This window comes from Candoia aspera, chromosome 3, assembly GCF_035149785.1.
Source record: "Candoia aspera isolate rCanAsp1 chromosome 3, rCanAsp1.hap2, whole genome shotgun sequence".
Classification (NCBI taxonomy): Eukaryota; Metazoa; Chordata; class Lepidosauria; order Squamata; family Boidae; genus Candoia; species Candoia aspera.
The window spans coordinates 86142977-86162548 of NC_086155.1; the positions used below are offsets into that span (position 1 = coordinate 86142977).

At 35.9% G+C, this 19572-nt stretch overlaps 1 protein-coding gene across 4 annotated transcripts in view; it reads right to left on the bottom strand.

The window, feature by feature from the left end:
* The window catches only part of PTBP2 (polypyrimidine tract binding protein 2), an 80926-nt gene that overhangs the window by 6092 nt on the left and 55262 nt on the right, over positions 1-19572 (bottom strand). For all 4 annotated transcript variants that reach the window (XM_063298277.1, XM_063298276.1, XM_063298275.1 and 1 more), the window contains exon 8: positions 9074-9269. In XM_063298277.1, the coding sequence (XP_063154347.1) occupies positions 9074-9269 (196 nt within the window). The remainder of the gene's footprint in view (positions 1-9073; positions 9270-19572) is intronic.

A 19572-nucleotide genomic window follows, 5' to 3' on the forward strand; every position in this document is an offset into this window, starting at 1 on the left:
AGAATAGTTTATTCACAATTATCCGTCCCAAGTGAGAAATCTATCTGTACTAGTATCTTGTAAAACTATTATTCAATATTGCAGATTACTATAAAACTGTCCCTGTGCTGTATTGTTTATTCTTTGGTAATGAGTGGAAAAACTACTTGCAAGTAGTACCAAAATCTGGTGGTAGTAGCAATACTAGGTATAGTACCATAACCTACTCCCCTCCCCCAAATTTAAAAGCAACACACACCCCCACACACATACAAATAATGATATAAGCTTCTATATGGATACTGGAGTCTTTTGTAAGATAACATTACAATTCTCATTGTTGGGGAGAATTTCTGTGATAAAAATGAATGTTTTGCCTAGAATGATGTTTCTGTTTCAAACACTACCTATTCTGACAAGTGATGTACCGTTTAAGCAATGGCAGAAAAATATATGACAAGGGAAAAAAACCAAGGGTTAAATATAAAATACTCCAAGATGCGAAGGAACAAGGAGGATTAGGATTGCCTGACTTGAAACTGTATTTTGCAGCCTGCTGTTTCGTTTGGATGAAACCCACTCTTTCATCCAAACGAAACAGCAGGCTGCAACATACAGTTTCAAGTCAGGCAATCCTAATCCTCCTTGTTCCTTCGCATCTTGGAGTATTTTATATTTAACCCTTGGTTTTTTTCCCTTGTCATATATCTTTCTGCTGAGAAATAAGAGAATTTTAGAACTAGAAGAGCATGATCTGAGGTTTGGATGGCATGATTTTTTATGGTATGATGAAGTTAAGGTTAATGTAGATTTCAATAATCATTATATTAGAACTGCCATATTGAGAATATGGAATAGATATTGTGCCCAGACTGTGCCCAAAAATGCCTTTATGGGTCTCAGCACAAGAAACATTTTATAGGAAATAGCCGATAAGGAGAAATGGTTAACCTATCGAGAGTTGTTAGAACAAGAGCATGGAGAATATAAGATGAAATCAAAATCATTGTCTAGAATGTATAAAGGTACTTCAAATTTGTGTTTATTAATATCCAAATTTATGCTGGAAATGTGGACAACATGAAGGATCATTTTATCATGCCTGGTAGATTTGAAAAAAAGGCAAAAAAAATGGGTTCAAATACACACAATAAGACAAAGAATTTTAAAAATTAATATTTAACTAAAACCAGAACTATTTTTGCTGGGATTAATGGACAGACAATTAGAAAAGAGCCATGGAAGACTATTCTTATATATTACTGCTACAGGACTATCATATGTACAAAAATGGAAAGGAAATATTTGAAATACCCACAATGGAGGAATGGTTGGTGAAGGTAATGGAACTAGCAGAGATGGCAAAATTAACTTTTTTGCTTAGAAAAAGATCAACTACTACATTTATTAGTGACTGGAAATCCTTTATGGACTTTTAGCTGAAAAAAGAAAAAAAATGAACTTGTGATTTTTGGATTTATTAGAAAAGGTAGATTATGGAAAGAAGGAAATTATGATGTAAGCTTAGAGAGAGAGGGTAAAATATAAATACATTTATAACTGCTGTTAAGATGGGAAGCCACGTCTTTGTAACTTTTTCTTTTCTTCGTCTTTCTTTTCTACTTCTCTTATTTCTTTTTCACTTTTCACTTTTCTTTATTCTTCTCACTTTCAATTTAAAATTTGTACTGTTTTTATTCTGTTGAATTCCTCTTTAATTTAAATTATAGAAAAAAAGATAGCTTTTTGTTTATGATAAAAACAAAAAATACCCACTGTAACTGTGCTTTTATTTTGCCCCCCCCCTCTATCCTGCCAAACAATCATGCAACAAATTAGACTCCTAATCATCCTTTATCATTCTGTCCATCTTAGTAAGTGACCACAACCTGTTTTCTTTAATTTTCAGTAAAAGATGCTAATATGATAGCAGCCTTTGTAACAATCAACTTTTTATGCTTAAATATATATATTTAAAAATTCTCCCCATAGTCATTATCATTCCATGATAGGGTACTAAAAGCATCTGACACAATGGTGAAAAATATCTATCCTTAAAATTATCAATTTTTAACATTCTGCAATACTACTAATTATATTGAATAAAAGATGGACTCTTTTATTATTAGGAGTCAGTCTGGTGTAGTGGTTAAGGCATCAGGCTAGAAACTGGGAGACCGTGAGTTCTAGTCCCACCTTAGGCACAGAGCCAGCTGGATGACCTTGGGCCAGTCATTCTCTCTCAGCCCTAGGAAGGAGGCAATGGCAAACCAATTCCAAAAAACCTTGCCAAGAATACTGCAGGAATTTGTCCAGGTAGTCACCAGGAGCCAACAATGACTTGAAGGCACCAAATAAATAAATTTTAAAATAAATTTTAAAAATTACTTAATATTAGTGAAGGATGAATACAATTTGATATAATGTCCTAGGATACTAAAATACCATAGAGGGAATTTGGATGCAAAGTAAGCCTTCCTCTCAAGTTATCCAAGCGCCTACCTATTTTGAAGACTTTGTACATTTAGTATAAAGATCAGACAGTTTCCATAAGGAATGTATTTTGAGAACCATGGCAGAATTTCTGAACATAGAGAGATTTATAAGCAAAACTTGCTTATGAATCCCATCTAGGGCAGGTCTGTCTGCTATTAAATGAGACCACACAATTCAGTGACTAGAGGATCTGAGTCCAAGACTATAATTGCAGAAATACAATTATTTGACTAATAATACAGGATAAAGACAGAACCAGAGATCTGCATATCACAAATCCTTCACTGACACAGAATGCCAAAATCCAGTGACATAGTACTATCTTTTACTATGAGATGATCATCTCAGAGCACAGGTTACTGCTTTGGCCAGTGGAAGCAGTATGAAATTAAATTCAGTAGTCCACCATGATTTTAGATATAATGCTTAGATAAAGGAATATAAAAGAAAGCAAATAAATCAGAATGTCAATCATAGTTGAACACCCAGTAAAACCTATACTTTCCTATGTACATCTACTGTGTCATCCTATTCTCAGAAAGTTCATGGAATAAGGAAGCAGTCTCTAGGATGAATAGTGAAACTCTCCGGGCCATGTTTCTTGGGAATGATCCATTATACATAGAGGGCATTAAATTTGGAAAGCTGGACTACTGCATCCTATAAATATGACTCAGACAAAAGCAAACAAAAGCCAGTTAACCAAACAAAAAAGACCTTATTTAAAAAATGTCACCATGACAAGGAATACAATCTTGAGGATCATTAAACTCCAATACATGGAGGCCAAATGGGATGAAGAAAGTAGTACCAAAAGTCCATGTGATCCTTTAGTAAGGCAACTGTATGGGTGGAAAATGATCAGAGTTTTTCTCTTGAAAAAAGATGAAATCATATTATACCTGAAAAGAGTTCAAGAATGCAACTTGAATCTTCACACAGACCAGAATCAATAACATACAACTGTAGTGAACAAACTAAAGTTAAAAAGGTCTGTGTACTCCTTATTTCATAGAATTTAAGTAGTAGAAGAGCTACTACATGAGGCTTCTACATTTTTACTCACAGTGGCACATGTGACAAGCAACCACCCAGGGTCCCTCTTTTGGGGGAGATGGGCGGTAATTAAATTTGAATAATAAATAAAATAAATTAACTTTCATGAAATATGTATTCATTCCTAGCTAGAAAGATGGTTGTCACTTTTGTTCCTCACATTCATATGACAACTTTAAAATAATACCGCCTGCTTTTGGGCTTTGCCTTTATAGAATATTTCTTTCACCAATCCAAGTGAACCTGAAGGAATTCCAGCTGCCTCAAATGCCACTTGTGTAACTGCCTTGACTAGGTTGGAAAATTCTCCAGGATAAAGGTGATATAAGAGTTTTAGTACTGGAGTGTCCTTATAAGCAGTCCTTCCTCTCTGTCAGGAAACAGATAATGACATTCAGTTTCTGCATGTAATACCTTGATCAACAAAATTCTTTTCCATTCAAAATGGGATTTAACAACTTTACCTATTATTGAAAGAGGGATACGCTTAGGAGATACAGTCAGGACCAGAAATATTGGAACAAGGATAACTGTTTTGGCATTTGGCCTCTGTACACCACCACGTTGAAATTGAAAGGAAACATACCCAGATAGGAGTGAAGTCAGGACTTTCAGCTGTAATTCAAGGGGTTTGACAAAATTTTAGCCCTCTGGTTGGGGCTTCCACAGGGCAAATCTACCAAATTTTCTTGTTTTGTTCCCTTGGTAAACATCCTTTTTCACTAAATACACTCAGTAGCTAAGTGACTCCTAAAGGTTATCTGCTGGAGATTCTGGCTTTTAACTTTCTGTACTGCAAACTTGAGATTCAGCCTGTAGTCCACAGTTAAGACAGGCACACTAGTTCAAAGCAGATAAAGAGATGAAGGAGGTGTTTGGCCCTGCCCCAATTTACTAGGCTCTCCGTCTTCTGCACATTGTGTCAGGTCACTATTTCTAAGCAGTCTGTATGAAGTGAGAACACATTGCCCCCCCCTTGTTATCACTGTTTTTTTTGGGGGGGGGGTGTTATTACCTATCCTCACCTAAACCTACCTCACCTAAAATTCTGGCCTTGCAACAGAACTTTTTCCAGCCCTCCAAATCCACACAGCAAATTACTAGGTTAACATGAAACAATCCCATCTCCAAAATTAGATGGTTAAGCTTTATCAGGACACCCTTCTATCTCTAAATATGATCTCAGTGCAGATATGAGTAGAGATTTAGATAATAAAAGTCACTGAAGAAAATAGATGAAAAAATTAAAAACCTAAAGGGTCATAAAGGGTCATGAAAAATTGTAGCAACAATTGGATACAGTCTGTGTTGAATGCAGAGGGACACAGGGCATTATTAAAGTGGCTGGTTAAGTGATAATTAATGAATTTTTTGTTACTTGTTCAAGACTGTAATCTTTAGCTACTTTTGTAATTCAACCCCTAATGGTACAGTTCTATCCTCCTGTGGAAATAAATGTCAATTGTTAAATGACTTTTACTATCTCTCTTATTTTTTTATTACTAACCCATGTGGAATATCTTAGAATTTCTTTTGCCTAATTACACAGAAGAATCTCAACTCAGCAGAAAAATGTGATAATTTATTTGGCTATACTTATAGATCAAATGCTTATTTATTCTATAATTCTATAGTCTTAATAGAAAAGATATACTTATTCTACATGCGTATTTTCCAATACACTTACTAAGGCAAATTCAATAGTAATTCTTTCTTTCAACTAAACATTACCTGCACTATAAGGACGCTCACAGCAGTTTGACAAGAAGCTTACTCGTGTAAAATACAAAAAGGATTTCTAGTGATAAAAGCATCCAAATGCACCTTGCAAAGATTTAGATTCACCTTTAATTCTGAATGTGCAAACTTTTAAATGCTTTTTTCTCTCAGACAAAATTACGGCACTATCAAAATGTTATTGTTCTTAAGTTACAAGCACGGAACTAGTACAGTTTCACAGGCAGTTTTTCCCCATGCAATTTTGTTCCATAAAGTACAAAATGTATGCCAGTAAAGGAATCAAGAACTCTTCCTAACAAAAGATCAGAAAGCAAGTTTTTCTATTTGTTGATGAGAATTTTTTTCCCTACAAAAACACAAAGGTATATTGAAATTGGTGCCCAATTTACAATGAATGACAGAACAGACCATATAAATATGTTTGAACGAAGACCATGGGTTAAAATTTACAGTTCTAATCTTTGACAATCAGAAAGACTCAGAAATAGCATGGGCTACATACACCTCACATGCATTACAAATTGCAAAAAATAAGTTCTGCAAGGACAGTGATGCCCTTGTTTAGGCCCAAACCTTACTTTATATTAGAATACAGCAGATATGGAAAACAGAGCCCCAACCCATTGTTTTGTTTTGTTTTTTTTAAAAACAACTACTCCAGAATTATTAATGCTAAACCTCAGATGGTCTGAAAGATCAATGTACTGGGCTCACGTATACTGACATACTCATCAAAAGACCATTCTTGCTTCTATAGTAAACAGGTTCTGACAAACAAATGCAATAAACATAATTCGATTTCATGCAGAATAACCTATAGCCATACTCACAGTTTACTGTGTTTTCCCTTGAAGCAATATTTATCAGCACAAAGCAAAAAGTGTATTTAATTGCCTTTTGACAATACAATTTATTGCTCCAGTAAAGATACGGACAGGATTTGTATGATTGTAAGCAATGAGATGCTCCTACCCCAACCACATACACAACTGACAGAGAAGCAAAAGGAAGAGGGAAACAAGTAATATCTCTCATCTTTTGCAGGAACACATAGCATTAAAATCTTCTTGGAAGTGATAGTACAAAAAGCAGTTCTAGCCAACAAGACAAGACTAAACTGGTTATACAGATCTGATTTTGAAGCGCTGTTATCCATAATAGCTTAACTCCCTGAAGGAACTTCCAAATGCCATAGAGTTCTATACAAATGTAACAGCCTTCTTCACAACCTTCTACAATGGCAGGTGGCTGATGATCAGACAGAAAGCATTCCCATCATGACATCTTACATCTGGAATCCCATCTCCACAGAAACTTACCTGGTAAAGCCTGTTAACATTATAGCAGAAAATCTCACCAGCCATTTCAGCATGTTTTAATAGTTGATTTAACTATCTAGTGTTGTTAATGTTTATTCTTTTAACATTTTTATTTAATAGTTTTAATTGTAAGCTGGTCCAGAAGCTTATACTTAAAGGTGCTTAGGTCTCCTACATAAATCTTTCACATTTCCAATAAAAAGGCTCTTCAGACTGCTGGTCTGGGAAACATTTCTGGTGGAGGTCTGGATAAGATAAACTTCTCTGTTGAATTATGTAAGACAGGGTTCATATCAGTAAATGATATATATCTCTAGAATGAAAGCTTTTTTTTCAAGTGATTATGTCTTCAAGGCCAGGAACAACACTTTCAAAGGATCTTTAAAGAAAAGAAAAGAAAAGAAAAGAAAAGAAAAGAAAAGAAAAGAAAAGAAAAAAAGAAAAGGCCAGTGCCAAGGCTTTATCTTGATTTTTGTGACCAATGAACATGTCCTGTATCATATCAACTGAAAACAATCTATTCAAGGAGATGCATTACCCCAATATTTAACTGGTGAGCCTAAAATTAGCTTGCTAATATGATAAGCGCCAGAGCGAACTTGAAGTTTTGCCTTCACTTACATGCTCTAAAATAGTTACTAGCTTATAAGGCCATTTTGATCCCTAATATAAAATCTTTTAATACAAGTAACTATAAAATTGCTAATTGTAGTTATTGATATATCTAGTTTCTCATTCAGAATGTGTACTATCTCAGATTCATATACACTACATTAGCAATACAGCATCATCTGTATCATCTCTGGATCATATCACTGTGAGAATATGATTTTATTCTGAATTGAAAATGACAATTTAGGCTATTGAATTCAACCTTTCATTTAGCTCAGAAATCAAAATTAATAAAATAAATTTTCCAATATATGGCTATGCTACCACTTGAACACAACCACAAAAAGAGAGCCCATTATCTCTCTAAATGACTGACTCTATGTCGAATTACTCTTATTCTCAGGAGATTTTTCTTAACATGCAATTAAAATCTGCTTTCCTATATACTGTACTCTGGGATGACAGACAACAGGCTGTGGTTTTCTTCTGGATGACATCTCTTCAGATTCTTAATGAGTGCTATTATATTCCACCTTAGTATTCTCTTCTGAAAGCTGAACATGTTCAGTTCCCTCAATCATTTCTTGTAAAATTTAGTTTCTGATCCCCGAATCACGCATGCTTGTTGCCCTTCTCTAGATGCATTCCAATTTGTCTGAATACTTTCTTAAAACATGATGTACCACATTTGAGGTAGAATACGACAAATGCAGAATGGAGCAAAACTGTTCCTATGATTTAGAAACTGTATCTTGACTGACACCTTGTGCAGTCTAAAATTAAATTTGACTCTTTCACAACCATGTGATACTGCTGGCTTATACTCCACAATTCTAAGATTTTTTTTCACAAATATTAATGCACGTTTAGATACTCCTAACTTTTGTAATTAAATGAAAAATACTACAGAATATCTAATGCTCCAATTTTCATTTTCAGCCTGTTTTGCTAATCTATCAAGAATTAGGGAAGAAGAAATCTAGAATGCTTTCTTGTCTAAGAAAAGCCATCTTCAGTATTACTCTCATTTTGATTTTCAGTGAGGTTAGATAATTTAATTCAAAAGTGAGTGCTTATTTTATCCTAAAGTTTATTTTTATCATACATGGATAATTGGCCAATTTTCATGACTGAAGCATCTGTTTTTACAATAAGAAAATTGTAGAATAAATACATAATTGAGAAGAATAAGCTGAAATGATGGAAGTTACCCAAATTACATAATTTAAACTTCTTTAAAGTGAGCCACGTTGATTGTTATATACAAATATGCAACTATATGTTTGCATGTAAGTCATACTGTATAAAAGTTTGCAAGAAATATATAAACTGGAGAGGAAGCACATCCAACTACATATTATAAAAACAGATAATCCAAACACTACACAAACATACTGAGCTGAATCTGAAGTTCTTATTCCATGTACTCCATGTAGTATGTGGAGTCAGATGCCCTTCCTCAAAAAATATTAGAAAAAAGCACCATGTAGAATAGGACATGTATTAGCATTCATTTCAACAGACTCTGAATGTTATTGCATTAAATTAATGCAATATTAATACAAGTACCTTTCAAAATGGGAGACTTATTACCTGAATTTCAGTAGTAGGTACTCAGATTGAAAAAGACTTGAAATGATATACGTAATTGGTTAAGAAAGAAAAGAAAAAAAGTGGTGAGAACAGTAATCAAGTAATGTTAGTCTTAGGATCCAGTTGATTCAATAATCTCATTCATATGCATATGCATATGCATATGTGTGTATGTGTATGTGTATATAATATATAATCTACAGATGACACCTAGTTTATGAAGTACTATATACAGGAGAAACAACTGAGAAAGAGGATCAAAACAAACAAAATCATACCTAGAAGTGAAGTCTCCTTTGCAAAGGCAGCAGCAATAGCTGGATCCAAAGCTGGTTGACCATCACCAGAAGGAAGGTCAGGACGAGTATAATCTCTACTTTTATCATTATTATACTTTACATTCAAGTTGACCAATTTGGAAAAATCAATCCGTAAGGTACAGCAGGCATTATAAATATTCTGACCATCTAATGCCTGGAAAAACCAGAAATATGGATTAAGATGATACAGCACAATTTATAAATGAAAATTAGGCATCTACTGAAATTCATCTCAAAATATTTCAAAATGTTTATTATCAACTGGATCTGGCTAGCTTTGTCTCCAAACCTGCAAGTGATGCTGGCTCTTGGGATATGAAGTTCCATCTGATACAACTGCAGGTCTACCGGACTGCTTTCAGCCATTCTTTTTCCATTCTGCATCACAAGGAGTCACTAAGGTTGCCCTCAAAGAAACCTCCCTCCCTTTAAGTATTTCATAAAAACTTTTTCCTCCCAATTTGGGAGTTTTTTTTCAATAATGATTCAACTTTCATTTTCCAGAGACACCAGAACAATACATGGTAAATTCAAATGCTGTTCTTAAATAATAACAGTAAAAATGTTTGGCGGAAGTTGGACTGAAGCATTTCATAAGGATCCAACTTGGTTTCTATAAGAAGTAGGCAGAGGCAAAGTTAATTCCTGCTGAAAGAAGAAATATGTGCTTCATCATTTCTAGCAGTCTAGCCACTTGGAAGTGGCTAAAAACAAGGCTAAAGAGAGATGACTATTTGAAATAAATAGATTTATATAGGTAATTTGTAATTTATCTATCGATCTACCTACAACGTATGATTTTACAGACATATTCTTAGAACTCTAGGAAACGAATGTAGAATAGATGAATAGTGGAGCCTGTGGGGCTCTCTGAGCTTCGTTGTTTGCTTGCAGACATTTCATTGCCCAACTAGGCAACATCTTCAGTGCTAGAAGGGAGTGGGGCTTGTTCTCTGTTTATATACAGTAGCTTGCCCTGACAGTGTTGGTGGGGGTGTTGCTTTCTCCTTGGCAGTTCCTTGATTAGGCTGTTGTTTACTGCTTGTTTGTCTGAGTTGGTAGTTCCTTGATTAGGTTATTGTTCAGTGCTTGATTGTTCATCTGCTGTTAATCCTGGTGTTAATCTTTGCTTATCTGTATGTTGATTGCTGGCAAGGAAATGTTTTGGTCTTTTTGTTCCCCTTTTAGCTTTTTTAGTCTCTTTTGAATGGTATGTAAATGTTGTTTACCTCTATGTGCCTGTTGATGGCTGACTTGTCTGAATGCCAAGCTTCCAGGAATTCCCTAGTGTTTTTGGATTTAGCTTGGTCTAGGATGCTCACAGTTTCCCAGTTGAAAGTATGGTTGAGTCTGTCCATGTGTTGTGAGATTATGGAGTTTTCATCATGTCTTCTGACTGTTAGTTGGTGTTCTTGGATGAGCTCTGGCAATCTTTTCCCTATCTGTCCTACACAGTGGCTGTTACAGTCCTTACACTGTATGTTGTAGATGATTCCTGTTTTTTCTTCTTGGGCTACTGGGTCTTTTGGTTTACTTAAGATGTTTTGGAGGGCTTTAGCTGGTTTGTGTGCTACCATGATGCCATGTGGTTATAATAGTCTGTTGGTAGTTTCTGAGATGTTTCTGATGTATGGCAGTGGTATCCTTTTCAAAGCTTGGGTTGGTTGTGCTGTAGTGGGTTGAGTAAAGTTTTTATTTTTTGATAAAGTTGCATGGGTATCCGTTTTGTTGGAAGATGTTGTATAAGCAATCTGTTTCCCTTTTTCTGGTGTTCTGGGTTGCTGCAGTGTTCCCACTACAATGCCTCCAGAAAATCAAAGACTAAGAATAGGGTCATATTCTCTTATGAACTGTTTGGTCAGAAAACATACAACGAGAGCTCACTTTCCTACTCCAGCTCGGCCAAAGGTGGTCAGTTTTACTTCTGTGCTCTTAGCCATGGCAATGGGGGACACACCGCAGGTTGGTGGCAACGTCATTGTTGTATCCAGTCTGGTGCAAAGGATGACTTTCCCAGCCCAGCCCAGCCCAATCCAAAAACACTAGGGAATACCTGAAAGCTTGGCACTCAGATAACTCAGCCATCAACAGGCACACAGAGGTAAACAACATTTACATGCCATTCAAAAGAGACAATAAAAAAGCTAAAAGGGAAACAAAAGGACCAGAACACCTCCTTGCCAACAATCAGTATCCAGATAAGCAAAGATTAACACCAGGATTAACACCAGATGAACAATCAAGCAGTAAATAATACCCTAATCAAGGAACTACCAAGGAGAGAACACCCCCCACACACACACACAACAAAACTGTCAGAGCAAGCTACTATATATAAACAGAGAACAAGCCCCACCCACTTCTAGCACTGAAGATGTTGCCTAGTCTGGAAACGAAATGTCTGCAACCAAACAACCAAGCTCAGAGAGCACCAAGGACTCCACAGTTCAACCCTGAGCTACAGATATTCTCTTCTAATAGATGAATAGTTGGAGCAATTTCAGAAACTAGTCAAAAGGAGATAATATCATGAGAGCTGATACTGCTCATGAAAGACTGCCTTCTTTTCTATTATTACAAAATTTGTAAACACCAGAGAAGACTGGATAGGTGTGGAATGGTTACAAGTGTTCCTTTTATTCCAGTAGACAGGTAGACAGATATCCTAACATTCCCCCCAAAAGGGGAAAAGAAGCCTATTCACAAGGTACATCCCATATTATCCTATAGCTTGCACTGTGCTATGGTTTAAGAAAATTTAAAATATGCAGCACATATATGCAGGGTATTGATTCTTATTTTTAAAAACAGTAATTGACAATAGATTCCCATTTCCTTAACATATAAGGAAAGTAGACGAAGCCATAACTCATAAAATGGCAGTTGTACACATGGGATGTCAGTTTGTAGCAGTCCTTTAAGCAGTCCTGCCTAAATCTAAGGTCAAAACATTTTTTTATTTTTATTTAATATTTTTATTTTTTCTAACAAAACTGTCTTTAATCTTACAAAAGACTCTTAAAAATTGAAAATACAAACTAAAGATACAAACTAAGAAGGAAAAAAATCTAAATACTTAGCAACGGTCACTGGTTTACCAACAAATTCACTACTATAATATAAACAATACAAGAAACTATTGTAAGGTATCACAAAATCTCTGCCATAACGCATATTGCTGCATCCTTTGATTGGTAGTAAATCAAGGTCAAAACATATATGCATCACTAACCCCCCTAAATAATGTACTGAGAATACACTCTGTGATCTTGAAAAGCAACTGAAATAGGAGAAAATATAGTAACAATAGGTGAGTTCAGCTACCCTTCCATTTATTATATAGATAAATATTCTGGTTGCAACTGATGCATACTATTTCTAGATATAACAAATGAAGGTGTCTTGGAATGACTGGGAAGCTGCCTACAGGCAAAACAAGGCAACAAAGAATTTATTTTAAAATGCTTAGCATCTGGTGCAAAAGAAGTATTTTTGTTGAACAATGACCTCAATATTATTAAATTCAACACAATTTAATATTTAAGCAGCTTCTTAGAAGTGAAAAGTATAGATAAAAAGAAAAATCAGTTCATGATGCTTAAAAATAATTTAAAGTTATGAAAGAAGGTCATATAGTAAATAGAAATAAAAATGCCAGAGAAACAACAGAAGTTGGTATTCTTTAGGATGGGAGCTTAACTTAGATGGAAAAGGAGAAAATCTATCAAAGAAGAACACAATTTCTGGTGATACCAAATAAGCAAACAATAAGAAAATAAAATAAAATAAAATAAAGAACATACTATTCAAAATATTACTAGAAAATATCAATTTATTTTAATATATCAGAACAAAAAAAAACCAATTTAGTTATTTATTATTTAAAAACTAAATGAGTAAGATCACAGAGCAGCTGAATTTGGAGTTTTAGGGTCTTCGTTAAGAAAGACGTAGATCCGTCCATGACAAGGGACTGATGGTAATGTCCTGCAATTCCAAATCACATCACCACCACCCCAAGCAAAAACCAGGTCTAGTGTGTGACACCCCTGCACCCCCTTCCCCAATGAGTCAAGCCTGCAATAAACTGGATCAGGTCCATGGTGGCCAAGGTGGCCATGAATCCTAGGCTACCTCTGAATCCGTCCCCAGGGAGAACATGTTGAAGTCCCAAGCTCGGAGACTGCCAGTGGGAACCCAGAGACAGCATCAAGCAGCACAGGCAGGAAGCTGCTATACAGCAGGGAGGCCCGTACAACAGCAGCAATCTCAAATGATCTCTAAGTCCCAGCTGTCCAAGGAAGGGTCTCCCACCTGCCTATTTCTGGGGCAGCACCCCTGACAACCCTCAGAGTCTCCCAAAAAACAATAGCAAAAAAAAAAAAAGTCTTGTTTCATCTGTTTTATAAAATATACATCTTTTAATATTGATGTATTTAAATACTATTTTAAACCAACCACACATTTTTTTTTTCTTAGAGTAATTGATTATGCTATTAGAACTTGATTGTATCTTGCAACAGAAACTATATTACAATTATCTAACAAATCAACTAAAGGTCAAGATACAGAAAACAAATCTGGCGTGCAATTGAACAAAAATTATATTTTTATTGTGATGGATTAAAAGCCATTATAATTCATCAAATTAAACTCCAAAAACAAGCTTGTAATATTTTCCATGTACAAGAATTATATTTAGTTGGAGTAACATGACAATCTGAAAAAGGATCTAAAATTTGATTAAAATCTTAGCCATAATTATCTGGCCCACCATTAGAATAGAAAGAAGTATAAAACACCCATAGAAAATATATGAATAGTCCTTGGTAGGGCTACAGTAATTAAAAAATGCATGAGGTTATCAGAACATTTAATCAACAACACATTTTTAAAAAAATTCTCCTGTATTACTCATTTGTAGATCCAAATCAAATTATGAAGACTTGGTATTCAACTTTATTACACCCATATAAAATGTTCAGTTGCCACTAAATTTGACCAAACCATTTTTTTTTTACAAAACTGTTCAAAATGGTGGAAATCGCAAAGAAAAAAACAAAACAAAAAATTAAGACATCCAGTGGAAAAATACTTAAAAGCACTAAAACCCAACAATAGTTAATAAAGAAAGAGAGAACACTGGAAAAAACTACCAACACCAGCACCAGCTCCAGCGCCAGCACTACTGGAACTTCCAGAGGGAATGTTTTGAGAATTTAGTACAGGAATTACTCCACCCCAGTCAAGGTGGCCACTCTCCCTATAACAATAACGATGTTAGAGAAATAAAATATCTGTTGAATTCTCTTTACCAAAAGTACTGATATCGTACAACAATATGTCAAACCACCAGGCTATTCAATTGAAACAAATTTCATATACTTCCTAAAGACTCTAATGCAGGCCTACACAACTTGTAGAAGGAAAAGGGCCATACTGATAAATTAAAAATCACTGCAGGCCATAAAGGAATACCTGGCGCTTATCAGCTCTTTGGTGGCTCGTGGAATGGCAGCAGCAACACCGGAGCTAGCAGCAACAATGAGGTCTGGAGGTGCTCGGCAGCATGTCTTTCAGGGCAGTGGTAGTGCATTTACTACTTTTTAAAAAAACACCAACTGCATGAGGCCTGTGGCTGTATGTTGTGCAGACTGCTCTAATGTATCTACGAAAATCTGTAAAGATCAGGGGTTTACCTGGTATTTCGATTTTCTTAAATAATCTTAGATTAATTACGCCAAAGAATATGTGCTTGTAACTATGTCAAACTGTTTAAATCACATTAACATTGATAGAAATATGGTGCAGTTGTAAAGATGATGGCCTAGGAGCAGGGAGACCCGGATTCTAGTCTTCCTTCTGCCATGGACACTCACTGGGTGAATTTGGGGTAGTCACTCTTTCCCAGTCCAACTCAGGGTGAGTGAGGCTAAAATGGGAGAAAAACCTAATAAATCTAACAGAAAATGATTTGGAATTCTAATAAGATTATGAGTAGATAGATAGATGAATATTATCTCAAAATTCTACTTAGACGTATTCTTAGTATAGTAATAAAATCTCTAGATTTTCTTTAGGCTTATCTTATAATGATAAAAGTTTCACTTTTCTGATTTTCAGTTTACCAGTGGGTACCTATTTTGATTTTTATTTCCTTGAGGAATCCCACAGCCAAGTCCAAAAATCATTACAGGCATAATTACAAATACGTAATGTCAAAGGTATCATGGCAGGGACCTGTTCTCTTTTTACTCATAATCAAATTGGGCTTCCACCATTAAAAGCACCAAGTCTTGTTTGGAAGTTGCTAGGATGGTAAAATAATTTTAATTTTTATTCTCATGAATAAGGCTGGGCTGCTGTAAGGATTATTCGGGCTATCTGGAAGATAAAATTGCTCAGATCTCTCCAACATGAATTCTGATTGGGCAGGTCAGGCCGAGTGCCTGGGGCATGGTCTGGTGGTGTGATCTCAGATGAGTTTGATGGGTGACGCCTGAGGAAGTGGGCAGGGTTCTCTGTGAGGTTAGCTTGGTAAGGCTTACTGGATCTAGGGCCCTCCTGCCTTGAAAGAGACAGTGGCGTGGCCCCTCCTTAAGAGGCTATCCTTGGATCCAAAGGTTTTTGGTAACTATTGTCCAGTTCCCAACCTTCCCTTTCTGAGGAAGATTACTGAGAAAGTGGTCAGTCTCACTTGATGAGAACCCTGAAGGAAGTGAGTTATCTAGCCCCATTTCAGTCAGCTTTCAGGCCAGGATTGAGTTCTGAGACAGCTTTGGTTGCACTTGCAGATGACCTCTGAAGGAGCAGGGATGGAGGTGGTGCATCCAACCCTGTGCTTCTTGATCTTTAGTGGCTTTCAATTCCACTGATCAAAGTATTTAAACAATAATGATAATGATAATAATAATTTTACATTCTGAGATAGCTCCAGCTTGAAAATCACAGGTAAATCATTTCCCCCTTTGTAATCATGGGAGCATTAGTTATGTCCGCTGCCTTCAGTTATTTATAAAAATAATAAAGGTGGGATAAAAAATTAAATAAATAAAATATGGTCCCCTAGGGGCCCTAGGATATTTTGAGGGGAGGCACGGCACATGCCAAGGGCGCTAAAGAAAACAAAGTATTATACTGCAAATATAAGTAGTCCTCAGTTACTGTATGTTAATTGGCACCAAAATTTCTGTCACTAAGCGATGCGGTCGTAAAGCATGATGTCACATGACTGCATCCCTTAGCCATGGCCATCCTGGGACTCCCTATTACCATTGTTAAACAAGGATTGCAGCTGTTAAGCGAGCCCCAGGTAGTTTGCACGCAGGTTATCAGGCAGGTAAGTGGCTGCTGCTGGGTGGTTGAGGGTGTATGAGTGGCCAGCGGGATGCAGTGCAAGCATGGTGGGGCTGGGGGGTGGCTGCTGTCAGGCAAGGGAGAGTGCAACGGGCAACCTGCTAGGCGCAATGCAAGTGTGTTGGGGCTAGGGGGTGGCTGCTGCTGGGTGGGGGAGAGTGCAAGCAACTTACTGGAGTGACTTGTGACCTTATCTGCCAGCTTCCCCACTGACTTTGCTTACAGGAAGACGGCAGGGAAGGTCACAAATGGCAGTCGTGTGACTGCAAGGTGCTGCAACTGTCATAATTGCAAGCCAGTTGCTAAGTGCCCAGATCACAATCACTGGACTGTAGGGGTGCTGGAACAGCTGAAACTTCAAGGACCAGTTGTAAGTACCACTCATTCAGTGCCATCATAACTTTGAACAGTCACTGAACAAGTGGTCATTAAATGAGGACTACCTGTACTTTTTGTTGATGCCAGAAAATACACTAGTTACTGTCCCATGTCCATGTCTGGTAATGTTCTGGACCTCCTTATTGGCAATTTAATTTTTATACCACCAAAATTGCAAGAGGAATTTGTCTGGAGCTGCATAGTATATTCAACCAAAATTTCTGATTTTGCATTTGGTCCAAATCAAGATTATCTTTTTCAACAGACATTTATAGAGACTGAATAAGGTTGATGTTGGCTATTTGCATTAACTTTGGAATATTCCATATCAGCAAATCAGTGGTTAAATGTTTTAAATATTATGTATATTTCTTATGATTTTAAAACAAGATCAGGTCAACAAACCTTTTTTCCAGACATTTAAAGGCTGTCAATTTTGTTATGCTGGAAGGACAAAATGATGGAATAATTACACCTTTGCTATGGACTTGCCTATTATCATCTTATTTTGGTTTAATATTCCAAAATTTGTTAATATGGTTTTGGGAAGAGGAATGGGATTCAAAGATGATGTTCAACTATATTTACTGAGCTTGTGTATCAAAGTTTATTTTGTTACAATGGAAAGACAGCAAACTGACAATTTTGGCCTGATGGTGAGAGTTTGCTGTCTGGCTATGTATTGGCTTTCTATTGAGATGTGTGTCTGTATACATGTATACACATAAACATCCTTATACAACACCCCCAAACATACATGTCTGTCTGTGGGTGCTTGTATGTGCATATATAATATACTTCCTTGATTGTGGTATAGATATAATAGTGTTGAAGATGAGAGAAAGTTAAGACATTTGAGAAGTGTGAGGAAAGGAAAATGTTATCATTATCTATTTGTAGAGTCACAAGAAGCTATATTTCATAGGTTGAATTGGTTCCCTTGAGATCCCTTGAATACATTACAATTTCAGTAATATCAAAAGGGTTGGAGATGTTGTTGATAGGAATACTATCAGTGCATTAACATGTTGATACAGCATGTGTGTGTGTGTGTGTGTGTGTTTTCCCTAGGGATTGACCCCTAGAAAGAAGCCACTTGGGAGAGATTTAATTCAGTGCCCAGCTTGCCTCTCATTGCCAGTGGTTTACCAAGCACTAAACTGAACCATCTGCCAGAGATGAGAGAGAGCTGGTTTCCTAAGTATCCCTAGAAACAATTAGGATCCATTAGGCACCAGAGTTGGATCATCCAAATTGGTCCTGCTGCCTCACAGAGGTCACAGGTCACTCTCATGCACACATAGGTATACAATAGATACACTAAAAACCTTAAAACCCTATTCTTCAACAAATTATAAAAGGGAACAGAGTGACACATTCGAAGAATCTATTTGAAGACAATAAAATACCAGTGAACACATACAAGTATCATAAAAACACTCTTCTGAAGACAACGAATCACATCTCTTCCCTTTTTTTCTTAATATCCAAGGCTAAAATACTGCATGCATGTTTACTCACAAGCAATTTAGAAAGTGTTTCCAATAATTTGGGATTAAAACCCATAGTCGCCAGAAGTCTTCTCACAGGATTTTTTCTCCTTTATCCCTCCTCATACAGAGAGGCTTTTCCAGCCTCACTGCTGCAGATATGAAAGTCAGAAACAACCATTATCCACCTCACCCAAGTACCACAGAAAGCTATGGCTGGAGGAAAAAGGAAGTGAAAAAGGCCAAACTATTCCTGATCTCCAAGTTTTTGCTCTCTACAGACATACAAAGTTCAATCTGAAATGCTTTTATGAAACCCTGATCTAATTTTAAAAAACGATGTTAATCTATTTGCTTTGGTGGCTCATACTAATTAATGACAAATGCTTATTTGCAATGTATTTTTTTAAAGGGTAATTTAGGATATAAATACACATACCCACATACACACACACACTACTATAGTAATGGAAGGAGGTAGTCAATGTGAGCCAATACAGAATAAAGATAATCAATTGGTGCCACTATTCACTTTTGCCACCTGAGTAACATGCTACAAATAACCAGTACTTTATAGCAGGAAGTTGATAACAAAGCTATTTTGATCAGACTTTTCAGAAAATGCTCTCTTTTAAGTGCCTAAGTTTCCAAAACTGCTCTTTAATTTTTTTTTTTATTAAATCTTAAACTCCTCTGAAGGCCACATTCTGATTCCTTATATAGAGATTATGTGAAAAGTATTTTTATTATTATTAACCATCATAGCAAGAAACATTAAACACATCTGATAATTTCTCCCCTGCATTTTCAATTTTTTAAACTGATCTCTTTCAACTGTTGAATATTTTATATTTTGGAGGTCATTTTACTTTTAATTTTTGACATTATATCTAAGTTCTTTTTTCTTATTTTCTTTATGTAACTCTTTTCATTAATTCAGCTAAAAAGTACACACTGTTAAAAGTTTTAAAATACTTTAATCAATGGACTAACCAAATTCAGTAAATACAGGCATCTCTCCTTATTTTTCAAGTTTGGTGGATATACTATTTTTTATTAAATTATTTATCCCTCCATAATCTGCAATATCTCCTGGAAGTGTGCAAGAACCATACATAATACATCATTGCAGTATCATACTAAAGATAGTAGCCTACTGATTGATGGTAATTCCACTTATAACATAAAATATATTCTCAGGATTTCACCAGCAAATACTAGAAATGAAACTGG